Source organism: Indicator indicator, chromosome 14 (assembly GCF_027791375.1).
Source record: "Indicator indicator isolate 239-I01 chromosome 14, UM_Iind_1.1, whole genome shotgun sequence".
Lineage (NCBI taxonomy): Eukaryota > Metazoa > Chordata > Aves > Piciformes > Indicatoridae > Indicator > Indicator indicator.
This window is the reverse complement of record NC_072023.1, coordinates 13348484-13361481: the sequence shown is the minus strand read 5'-3', so window position 1 is coordinate 13361481 and position 12998 is coordinate 13348484. Positions and strand designations below refer to the sequence as shown.

Below are 12998 nucleotides of genomic sequence, written 5' to 3'. Positions count from 1 at the left end.
ACATGAAATTCACCCTGTGCAAGAGGACAGAAAAGTTCTGTACAGCACAGATATTACATAATGGTCAGTTCTCCTGCTGGACTTTTGAACAGGGATGAATTTTATCACATCTCAAAATGAAGTATGCAGCAGGGACTGACTAAATCTTTGTTGCTTATACCAGAAAATAAAGGCACAAAGCTGTTGCTCCATGGACCTTGAACCTGAAGACTGTCTTATTTCTTGTTTTAGGTGGGCTTTCATTCTACAGGCTATTGATGGATGGAGTGCCTCCGCATATCATTGATTCATATATGCGTGAAGTGCTGGCAGACAGAACTGAGGGGAAGTGAGAGTCTATCACCAGTGTTTCCTCCCACACGCTGGAAATTGGTAGCAGAATTACAGCATTTTAGCTCTTGCAATGACAGAACAAATGTGTGGTTGGAATTTTCTTTTTTTTTTTTCCTCCCCTTTCTTTCTCCCTTTTTGTTTGTTTGTTTTGTTTTGTTTCTTATTTGTTGTTTTGTTTTCCCTACCTGTTCTTTACTGAAAAGAAAGAATACGCATGGATTGCTTTGTGGTTGAAATGAAACAAACTGAAGACAACACGTTTTGTAATGTTCAGCTTTATTTTCTGTTTGAGATTGTGTTCTGGTTTTTAATGAAGAGAGAGGAGAAGCTGTGTAATAAACATGAGGCAGCAGCCAGTTTGTACTCAGTGGTACAAAGTATATCTTTTCTCAGACTGAAAGTACATGGATTAACCAGTAGCTGTGCAATAACACTCTTTGAATACATACCTCTTTGATAAGGTATCTGATTCACCTGAGAATTGTTTAACAGAATACGGTAATACTATAACATAATTAATACTTGTGTACTTAATGATCATTTAAGCTGAACATATCCTTTAGAAGTTTTGATTTCCTAAAAATGACCCATCAGTCTCTCAACTGGACTGAAACTGTTTTATTTAATGTACAATAAATATGAAGTGTTTAAGATCTATCAAGTTCTTGTTTACTATGTTTGTAGGGCTTTTTTTTCCTGTCTCATCTTACCATATTTCTTGTTTAATTTCCAAAAACTACAAAGCAGGAACCTGAGGCCACCACACTGAGGAAAAACAGTATCGAGCACTCACCTAACCCAATGGGCTTACACTTCAAGACATGCAATGTGAGTGAAGATACATGCTACAGACACATGCAATTTTATGTCTGTACATTTTCAATATTTTAAACATTATAAATGCCAATAACAAACAGTTTTCATCATTCTTGATCCACCTACACCCTCAGCAATTCATGGAGCTCTTGTAGGTACCATAGCAGGAAAGGACTTGGATGACATCACAGTGAGTTTACTGTACAAGGCAAAAAAAACCCTTAGATATGGTTAAAAGGATGTTACTTTTCCAACCTTAGCATCATTAACCTCCAAGTATTTCAGGAGTGGGGGTGATTGTGTGTAAGCCTCCAGCAAACTCTGAAGCATGTGACACACAAGGTCACACATAATTTGGCCAGGTTGTTGATTTCCCTGTCATTTATTTACCAGTTCTCACTCTGGCTGTATAGACAGGGTAGGTTATATGCTTACTGACTAATGATTGATTTCCAGTTATGGTTTATAAAGATAAAGGCCTGCTCAGACCAGTAGTACATGACAAGATGGTTATGTGATGTCAGCGCATTTTCAAACACCCAGTAGCCAGTAATTATGCAATAATAAACGAACATATCACTACAAACCACCCCTGCTGAACTGGTGTTTTTGCAGTTGAATTACCACTTATTTCAGTCTGGGGATCTGAATGCATTTGTTCTGTAAACCATGCTCACTCTGAGATTGTTTTTCTTCTTCCTCTCCTTTCCATTTTTGTGTTTTTTCTGTGCTGCAAATCGTGGAAAGAAGCAACTATCTGTTCCCAGTAATCCTGGCCATCTCTTCACCTGTGTTTCACCCTATTCCTTCCAAAATCAATTTTCTCCTACACTTTCATTTACACCTACACATAAAAGAAGTCAATGCCTCTACTAAGAAGAAAATTTGTATAAAGGATTAATAATTTATCCTGTATTGCACCAGTGAATCAGGATTCCTTTCATCTGTTTTGAAGCACACAAAACTGTGGGAGAGGGTCAATTTGAATACAAACTGTGTAGGTTTAAGCATTTAAGCACATGGCTCTCATTTAAAATAATCTCAGTCTGTGGAGATACCTTATAGTCAGCACAAAAAGGTAGTTACTGTGAGTTTGTGGCTTTCAGTAAGCTAAAAGTGACACGCACAGCCATCTGCATTTTGTATGCGAAGATGTCCACAGCTTCATGCTTGTGTATCTACCTGCCTCCTCAGACTTAATGTACTATGTATAATAACCTGGAAGCCAGCATAAATGTCAGCTTCTGTAGGCTCTCTGCCAAGAGAATTAGCTACTCTAATGTCTGCCAGATACCAGCAGTGTTAAAAGACAAGCTGGACTAAGCTACTTTTCACCATGAGTACGGTAAGCATTACATTCGACTGCCCTTAATTCCTCCCCCAGTTGCATTGCTCAGCATTTGCCATTGGCTGTCCCTCAGGCTCAAGATGTGCCATGCCAATAGGAAGCACTGGGTATTGGGCCGTGGGTGGCATCAAGATGAGCGGGCATTACTGTGTTATAAATTCATTCTTTCACTACCTATGCTGATGAGCCCAGTCTCTGGATTAAAAATTGAAAATTACTTTGAGAGGAATGACAAGGTAAGGTAGGAAAGGGATTCCTAGCAGATCTAAAACAGATTGCTGCACCTTATATAGTAAATAACAAAATATAAACTTTTGATTTATGGTGATTTGCCTAATGGGATTCTCCAGCAATGGTGTTTGACAGTGTCATGGGTTGAGGCTAGACTGGCCACTAAAAAAAAAAAAATCACAGATGCTTTCTATTAACCCCTCTCCCCAGAAAAGGAAAGAGAAAGATAGTAAGGGAGACTCCTGAGATAGGAAAAAAAAAAAAAAAAAAAAGGAAAAAAACAAAACACAAAACCTAAAACAGTTTTAATGAAACAATAAAAAGAAAAAAAAATTAATAAGAAAATAATGTAATATATACAAATACCTAAAAAAAAACCAATATTGAACTCCTCCAGAGTCCAGGCTGGACTCAACAGCAGATGGGAGTTGGATTCAGGACCTGGTTTCAGGAACACTCCAGTTGCAACTGAAGGCAGAAGGGACAGAGTCCTCCTCAGATGCTGGCCATTCAAGAAGAGGGCTTAACCCTTGTGATTCCTAGGCTTTATACTGAGCATGACATACAAGGAACAAAATATCTTGGTGGTCAAGTTTGGGTCACCTGTCCAGTCCGCTCCTCCCTGCAAGTGTGACCTTTTTACTTCAGACTTTTGCACTTATGGCACTCCAATGTGGTACACAAGATTTGGCAGTGACCTTGGTTTCTATAGAAGCCAGTATAAGCAAGAGCCTTTCTGCATACCAATCCTTAGTAGTAACTAGAAACATTAAGCATTATCACTTCTGGAGACAGACACTACCTACAAAAACATGCTGTTAACTTCAGAAAGTGTAGCCACTTAGAACTAGCTGAAAAGTAAAATAACTGAACAGAGAATTGGTTCTGTTCTGGCTTAAACCAGGACAGATAAATGATATGATCAAAACCAGAGAGTCATGAATGTGTTAATGAAATCTACATTTAATATCAGCTTGGGAAAATGAAAATATACCAAACAAGAAAAACTACAGGCAAAACAACCAGAGAGAACAGAAGCAGCAGAATATAATGCTGTAGAAGTTATGACCCAATGTCCCCAAGAAGAAATTTTTCCAAAGTAATTTCTAATGGAATTTCCAGGAAATTAGAGAGCCTGAAAGAGACCTAGGAGTAACAGAGGAGCAAATCAAACCTGGTTGTATGAGAGAAAGCAACAGCAAAACACAAAAGCTCTAGAAGTGAAACTGGTAGCTTTTATGGCTTATGGTTTTGTTCCCCAATTTCTCAAAATACGTGAAATGAGTTTAAGTCTTCAGCTAGCTGCATTATTCATGTTATCTGTGTGCTGTGTACACTCTCCATAAACTAGTATGTCCTGGGGTTATAGTTCAGTAGCACCTTTAATAAGGTTTTTCTCTTCTGCACGTATTTATATATCTGGTAGGAATTTTGTGGGTTTGGAAACTCTGCCTTGGTGTTCAGTTTGACTTTTATACAGGTCAAGGAAAGTTATTACGTGGAATAAGAAGGCAGACCAAAGCACGTATGCACACAAGATACACATACAGAGAAAGAATCAAAGTTGATGGACAAAAGAGTTTTATTTTAAGGAAGCTAGAAGAAAATATTTTGTCATCTCTTGGTTTGCTCTCCTTGCCCAAGGACCAGTATCTGACATATATAAATGTTGTATAAATATAGATCCATTCGCAATTTGCTGTATGTGGAGCTTGACACAGGCATTGTAGCTACCCATTTGCATTGAAAGATCATGGCAAGTGACAGCCCATTTTTGCCTCACTGCAAACAGACTCACAAATATAGAAAGGAGGGAAGAAAAAACATATGCAAATCTCTTAAACAATGTTTAAATTAAGATATGTTGTTTACAAGGAGGTCCTCTATGGAGAGTCAGAAATTTTTTAAAATATATTAAAAATGTTTTTAAAAAATAAATAAAAATAATAGTGCTGTCTTTTCGAGAGCTTTGTGAAAGAAGGCTTACTCTATGAACTTCTTTTGTGGCGTTTTGAAATTCTGGAGCAAAAGGCATTCTATTTTAAGCACAGTGTACTTACTGACACTTGACTGACAAGGAAAGCTGCTGCTCTGCTGGAGGAGAGAGCATTTGCAAGAAAAATCTATCCTGAACATCGAGGAAGTGCTGGAAGTCTAAATGCACTGGACTTAAATTCTACGTTATCTTTCTCTCTGTTTTGTTGCTGAACACTTTTTAAAACAAATCTTTTCCAAGCTCAGCAATAAATTCAGTAGGGAATCTATTTCTTCCTCTGCTCATCTGGCCATCACTTTTAACACCACATACTTTCCCCTCTACTTCTTTTCTTACTTTGTTTTCTCCTCTTATCCTATTGGTATCACAAAGAGCTTGATTAATCTCTCCATAAATACCAACACCACTACAATTACTGAAAACAGCAATGCACAGCATATTAAAAGAAGCAGTGTTTTACCTTTCTCCAAACCCAGTAACTCCATTGGACTGGAGATCTGGGTAGCTGTGGATCCATCACATTTCCCTTTTGTTATTCTGTAGCCGGCTGTTATTGAATCTTTGTTATGTTATATATTACCCCCTCCTTTGCAGGCAGCTCCTATCTTCTCTGTTTTGACCCCTAAATCCCAATTGCCATATCACACTTTATTTAGTGACGTTTAAGTGAAATCAGCTGATGAATAACAATAGCACTCGGGACACACGATGCCAAGGGATTTTGAAATGGCCCTTTTGCATATGTCAAGCATTCATGATCTTTGCAGTAGAGATTAACTTTATCAGACAAAGTGAATCAGCTCAATTTGAATAACAGGAAATTACTCTGTCCAGGAAATTGTTGTGTCTGCCAAAAAAATGCAGGCTGTGGCTCACAATGGAGTAACTTAAAAAAATATTCCTCATTCTAACATGCCATTAGATTATATAATACTCACAGTGCTCACCTTTCCTCGGCCACATTCAGAAACCATGTACCATCCTAGAGATTCAGCAATGCATCTAAAATCCTTCACAAGACCAATTCAAGTAATTTTTACATGCCACCATTTCTGAAAAGGAGTATTCGTTGTGAAGTACCTTCCCTAAGGTCATGGAGGTGACCAGGTGCCTCATAACATGTAAGACTGCCAATCCTGTGATGTTTCAAGGATAGAGTTAAAAACTTAAAGGCTAAACAAGCTTATAATTAACTGGTTTGAAACCAGGATAACAAGAACTGAAGGCCCTTCAGACTAAAGGACAAAATGACCTTGAAGGTTAAGATATCACAGACCAGACAGTAACTAAGACCAGTATCTAAAGACAGTAAGATTCTGTCAGCTTATGTAGATGCCTCATTATCGCTTCTTTACATAAACCAGAGATAGATTTGGACAAAGATCAAAACATCAAGGTGTCCTCTATATAACCTGCAGTGATTTTAATACTAAAACCCCACACCGCTAGGAGGAGAATTTCTATGTAAGTGTAAAACCATCTTATTATAATTAACAGTATAATAAATTAGGTAATTGATGGAGCATGCATACAAAGATCAATATGATGTAAAATCATACAACCACTATATAGAATTCCTTTGTAATTTGTACTGTATGTAAACCACTGTTTTTTGTGCCATCGTTACCACTTAGAACCCATCTTTGCACAAACTTTAAATAAATAAAGTACCTCTGCTCAGTATGTTGGTTGTTACACACCTGGTGAACAACCTCTCTTTTGCTATAATAGCTGGGGAGCAGCTCGCCTCCAGGTGGTGGAGGACCTCTTCGTTGTGGGCATCTCAAGCATGGCTGTAATGCTCTACTGACAGCAGCGACTTCTGCCCAAGCCCTTCCTTTATGCTTCAATCATGAAAACGCCTCCCAACCACCTGTGTGCACTCCTGGTACGGCCCTCAGCTACATTACAAAATGTGAGAAATAAAAGTAAGATGAATAAAGAAAATCACGGGGGAGAGGGGAATTCAACCCACCCTGCCCTTCTCCAGCAGTGCCGAGACGCGGGCGCACAGGCTCTCTGCATCAGTCCCCAGAAACACCCGGGATCGCCACGGGCCTGGGTAAGCAGCAGCAGGAAGGATGGGCCCTCCTGAAGCGCAGCCCCTCGACGACCCTGGGCTCCCCCCGCGGCCGAAGGATCCCAGCCTTTCATGGCGAGGCCGGGCTGCGGGTCAGCCACAGCCAAGGCAGAAACAGGGCCCCTACTGCCGGGGAAGGAGGAGGCAGCTCAGGCAGGCTGAAGGAGCGAACAGCTGTTTGGGGACGAGAACACCCGCCCTTCGTTAGCCGTTGCGGGGGCGCTGGCGCCGCTCCAGTGAAGCCGCCACTGGGCGTCGGCCTCTTCCGCCTCCCGCCGCTGCCCTCAACTCAGCCCCGCCCCAAACGGCGGAGGTCTGACCCTGGGTCCCATCTGGCGCGCGGCGAGCGGTGGCCCCCGCGGTGGGGCGGCGGTGGCAGCATGGCCGTGCCCTGGGCTTTGCCCGCGCCCCTCAGCCCGGCGCAGCTAAAGCGCCTGGAGCAGCATCGCTACAGCGCGGCTGGGCGTTCGCTATTGGAGCCGTGGTTGCAGCCCTACTGGGCCTGGCTGGTGGAGCAGGTCCCGCTGGGGCTGGCCCCCAACGCCATCACCCTGGGCGGCCTCCTGCTGAACTGCTTGACGGCGCTGCCGCTCATCGCCTGCTGCCCCAGCGCCACCGAGCAGGTACCGCCCGCCACGGCTCGCCGCTGCCTCTCCGTTAGAGCTTGGCCCTTTTTCCCGCCTGCCACAGCCTTCTCCTAGCGCTTGTCCCGGCCGACGCCCCGCAGGGCCCCTGTGGCCCTCTGCCCTGCGGGCGCCGCAGTTCGGCTCTGGTCGGCCGGGTGTGGGGGAGCCGCCGCGCAACCTCCTTACAGTACCTGGAGCACTCGGGCCCGTGCCCACGGCAAGGTGCGGTGCCCTGCCACTTGTGGCTCCACCGCGGTAATCCTGGCCCTTCCCGTGAGAGGGAAGGGGGGCTAAGGTAGCGTTGCGGTTTTGCCCTGAGAAATTAAGGGAGTGGGGATGCGGGAGTGACGCTTTGGAGTAGAAGGGGTCAAGCTGGAGATAGGTGTTAAGATTTGAATATTGAAATTCTTGGGGGGCATGACGTTAAAAGGGCAAGTTTCAGAGGGTTCTCCTCTCCTCCCTTGGCCTTCGTTGACCAGAGCATCCCGTGGGGCTGGAGCTTTGATGGGGTGCTTGGCCTGCACCACATTCTGTAGAACAAGATCGTAGGTGGGCTCACCGAGGTGCATGGGACCCCAGCCTCCTCCAGGAGCCGTGTGACAGCCCACACATGTGCTTCTACTCGGTCAGCTTGCTGGGTAGGAGATGTAAGCTGTGCCAGCTCCCTTTTCAAGGGGAAGTCTGTAACAGAGGGGCCTTAGGGTGGCCAGTAGAGGGTACGGGGTGTGACCAGGAGCGGGGCAGAGCTGGCCACTTTAGCATCTGCGAGTTCAGAATTGAGGTTCAATTGTGTACCAGATACGTTAGCTGACAGTGGCTGAAATGCTTCCCATCCTCACGTGGGAAATACTTAATAGCTTTAGCTTCTGAAGGCGAAACAGGCTCGTTAACATGGGCTGATGCTATTGTCACTTAAACTGGGTTGCCTACAGTTTCTCTGAGAGATTAAAGAGCTCTGTTGGAGGTTGCCAGGCTGTTAACCAGTTTTCCAGTGCAGAGTCTTCATGGTATGTAGGGTGTGAACTATCAGAGGAAAATTGCTTTGTGTAGGTAAAATATCTTGGAGGGTGGCCGTTGTTTTTTTTGCATTCTGATGGGCTTAAATCCTAACGGCAGACTTAGCAGTTTGATTGGGGTTTCTTAATAACTTCTATGTACTTTGAGTGTCCTTGTTGACAGAAGAACCCTTCTTTTTTATCTAGTTGCTCTGTCTGTTGTGTTAGCAGAGATGCTTGTATCAGGAAATGGATCCGGATCTGCGTTAACTTTGTTTTGGTCTTGCCCTAGTCACTTCCCTGCAGGCAGTAAAAGGGAGGATATAAATGAGAGTGAACGGTTGGAAACTGAGGATGTCTTCTAGTGGCACTTCCAGAGTTAAAATGCTTGTGGAGCTGCTACATTCAGCATAGTTTTGTGATGTAGATATCAGCTGTGTGCCAGCTTTGTGTCTGGATGTTGATTTTAGCTTTTCCTCTGTTATTCAGAAAATAAATTTTAGAAAGTGCAGAAAGTGAATTTTCAGTTGTTTTTGACCCTTGAGGTCTCCTGTACAAAAAAGAAAAAGGTTGTGCTGCACATCCAGATAATTATTCCTTCCAAAAAAGCTCAAGTTGAGTTTTACAAACTTTACTGTGGGTCTTTTTAATTGTGGAAGCTGAATTGTACAAGAATCTAGAGTTTGGACTGACCTTCCTTGTTCAGATATCAGCATATCCTTTATAAATGTGTAGTGTAAAGCCAGACTCATTATCCTGTTGTTTTTTGTTGCCCCTGTGCTGTGACAATAGCCCTCACTTTTTCTTGCTTCATCACTTAGGGCATCATTACTTCTCTTCTGCTTGTTTCAGATTGCCTTCCACTAAAGATGCCATGGTTCTGGGTGGCCCTTTTAAAAAGCTAAAACTGTTGGAACACTAAAGAGATGCTATATGTACTGTTCTAATATATGCTTTGTACTTTTTACTTAGATGTGTAGACTGGAAGGGCTGGGAGGAAGGTGGATCTGAAAATAATGTTTAAAGGTGATTGAATCCCTGCCTGATCTAAGAGCATAGTGCACTTCAACATCATCTGTCTATACTGCCACGCCACCTCTTCCATTCATAAATGACTCCTGATAGACTAGCAAGAGATTGTTATATTCTCTTTGTGGAAGTGCAGGAGCACTGTATAGAAAACTCAGATAAAGTAACAAGCAGGTTTTAGTTTTAGGTGTTGGGTTTTTTTTGGTGAGCTGGTTTGTGTGGCTTGGTTGTGTGTTCAGTGGTTTTCCAATTTATTTTTTTAACCAATCTTAAGTAGGATAAATCTGTTAGTCTTTTATTGAAAAGCGTGAACTCTTGATACTTACATAAACTATCCAAAACAAGTAAGACTGCTAGCTGAAATCCTTCAGAGAGTAGCTGCTAGCAGATGTTTAGGGGGAAAAAAAAAATCTTTCTCCTCTATATCCTTCCAGCTGCCAAAAAAGGACTGGTTTAGGAATTTCCTAGTAAGGGATTCTACTGAGGTTATTTGCTAGAACAGGAACTGATGGAGTTATTTATCCATAGACATCTTCCACCATGTGATTTTATATCAAATTCCACAATTTAATAATACTTTACCCAAATACAATGCAATTAAAGTCTAAGCTGATACAATGCTCCCTTGTTCTCTTACTCTGTAGCCATTATTTCCTAATACACTATTGATTTTATCTTCATCAGCATCAGTAGCCACTAAAAGCCAGTTTGTTACTGACTGGCATGATATGTTTTGGCTTTATAAAGTATTGTCTGCTTCAGTAACATCTTTTCTAGTAGGAACATCAGTGTCTCTTGTAAATGCACGTTGCAATATAAGCCTTCTTATTTGTAGCTAAGCCATTAGTAGACTGCACCCCTCAAGCCCTATTGTAACTAAAATCTATGTGTAGATCTTCACAGAATGTTTGTCCAGTTTTCTACCCTATGTAACTTAGAACAGTAATCTATGGAAATAATATATGGTACTGCTGCACCAAGTGTTGTGGTGGGGAGGACACTACCTGCACATTTCATATTCTGTGGAGGACTGAAATAGTTTCTTCACTCTGGTTGCAGTCCTGGGGTGGTGGGAGAGTTCTGGTATTCTGGTTTGTTGGTTGTTGTGTTATGTTTGGTTTTGTGATGCTAATTATAAAATATCTAGGAATCAAAAGTTTTGCTGGCTTTAAGTATGAGCAATGTGTATTTGCTGCATTAGGATGTAAAAAGAACACTTCTTAGGTGAGGATTTCCATTTGAAGCCCATCATCTGATATGGAACTCTACTATCAGCTGACTTCTTTGAAGTAGCTACAGTTACTTCATTAGGCCTTGCAGATGAATCTCCTGTACTCCTTCCCATTCTAGAGAAAACTGACATGTTATTTTTTTCCTTACATCAACACTAGGAAGAAAAATGGCTAATTCTCCATCTTTTCAAAAGTGAGAAAAGAAACTGATCCTGCTGCCTTCATGGTTGCACGTGGAGGGGCCTAGCTTCAGTAATCCTTCAAGCACAGTAACAGGTATCTCTAAAATACCATGGGAAGCTAGTATTTTAGGGCAGAAGTTCATGCTAGCAGTAATTATCACTCTGTATTGAATTTACATCTATTTTTAAAAAAATCTGGTAGCAGTTAACAGCAGGATCTTAAGCAATAAATAAGCCCCCCAAATTTGATCAGAAAAGATTCCATCCAGTGATATAGATTTGCCCTGCTGGCACTCATCTTTATAGGTTCCATCATGCCTCACTTATTTGAGTTTTTTAAAGCCTTTGTTTCTGTTTTCTATAATTTCATGGAGGTCACTGGGAATAGAGGAAGAAAGGAGGAGAAAAATGTGGTTCATGGATTTGCACTTTGGGTAGTGATGGTGAAAACGGGCAGGGGTCTGAGGGCTGTCATGCAGAGAGCAGAGGGAGGGAAGAGCGTCCTGTGATGGCTAGCTCTGAAGAATTGTTTAAGAAATGGTGTATTGAAAGGGTGCCATACCATGCTGAAACGTGTTATTTAGAAAGGCATACATCTAGAGAGATCAAAAAGCAGGGGAGAGTATAGGTGACTGCAGCTAGCACTCTATATTTAACTATTTGGAGCAACACTGGTGAGGTGCTGTCTCTGTTTCTTTCTCTCTTAAAAAAAAATCCCATTAAAATACCACCACCACGCCCCCCCAAACAAAAAACACCAACCCTCCACCTTTTAAATTGTAAGAGGAATTGTCTTGAGGCTTTTTTTCCTTCCAGAGGGAGGAAGGAGGAGATGATATATACAGGCATGACATTAGGTAAACAGCAAAAGCACAACTGAGCTTTATGGGAGAGACAATAAAGAAATGGAAAAGAGGGTGAACTGGAGGAGCTGGTATAAACCAGCTGGTATGAGGGTGTGAGAGTGTGAAGGAAGAAGCATTAAGCCCCTGGCCTAGTAGAGGAGAAGTGTGAAGCAGAGTGCCAAACAATACCCAGGAGTGAAGAACAGCACTCAGTAGTGAATGGGAGAAAGAGGTGTTTGGCACAAAGACAGCCAGCAAAGGTTCAGAAACACCAATACAGAGGGAGCTTGTCAGGGAGAGGAATATGCTAAAGGAATACAGGGGATTCCTGGTGTGCATTTGGGCTATAGTATTATCTGATTAGTAATTTGGTTTGTTGTTTTTTTTTTTTTTTCCTCCTCCCTGCTGTAATGCAGGTTTAAACAGCCCCATCTCTTCTGCTATGTGCAGTTGTACTTAGTGCTTTGTGCTGAACACAAATGAGAGAAATAATCCATGTTTGGGAGAAAGATGGAGTCCAGTGAAAATTTATCTCTCTATCCTGAAACTGTGCTCACCCCTTATGACTAAATGTGGTGGGCTGACTCTTTATTTCAAAAGTTTGGGGTTTTAAATTCTCTGGGCTTGAGAGCTTTTCTTGAAATAAGTGGTAAGAGATTTCCTTGGCACAAGTAGCCTTTTGCAGCTGTCCATGTTCTTCTTTGGGGCAGCAAAAGAATAAAGACTGTTGTTCAACCTACACCTTTTCCTGAAGAACAGGGATGCCACACATCCCTGTCAAACACTATATGCACATGGTTTTGACACCTTCTGGTTCAGTAGGTGACCAGACCTGCTGTACCTGATCTGTATCATCTTTTGGGCATCCTTTTTGACTGAAGCAAAGAAGCATCTCCTCCCCCCACCGGGTTTTTGTTTTTTCTAGTTCCATGAGAAGAGCGTCTAGCTCTGGCCAAATAGTACATTTGCTTTGACAGGATATAGCTTTGGGCAGAGTTAATAAACACCTCATCAGTGAAAAGCTGATGATTATTGGGAGCCTCCTGACCTTTCTGCTGAGTCTGTCAGTCATGTCAGCATTCTCAATGCTCCCACTTCTCTAATTTGCAAACTACTTGTGTCTAGCGTGGGAAGCTAGCAAGGGGCATTCCTGGATGGAGAGTCAGGCATGTGAGAAGGTGGAAGAAACACCAGCTGTGGCTGTATTGAGAGGGTGGATGAGTTCATGGTTGTTAGTAACTTTGGAAACCTCTATGCACCTTCAGTGATTTGGAAAACTGTATTT

The 12998-nt window shown here is 42.2% G+C and overlaps 2 protein-coding genes across 2 annotated transcripts in view; both read left to right on the top strand.

Annotated features, from left to right (window-relative positions):
• Window positions 1–332, top strand: part of MYBPC1 (myosin binding protein C1) — a 74350-nt gene extending 74018 nt beyond the window's left edge. The window contains 1 exon segment of the mRNA XM_054387079.1: window positions 232–332. Coding sequence (XP_054243054.1) covers window positions 232–332 — 101 coding nt within the window.
• A 6852-nt stretch (window positions 333–7184) lies between these two features.
• Window positions 7185–12998, top strand: part of CHPT1 (choline phosphotransferase 1) — a 20685-nt gene continuing 14871 nt past the window's right edge. Inside the window, exon 1 of the mRNA XM_054386452.1 lies at window positions 7185–7427. Coding sequence (XP_054242427.1) covers window positions 7185–7427 — 243 coding nt within the window. The remainder of the gene's footprint in view (window positions 7428–12998) is intronic.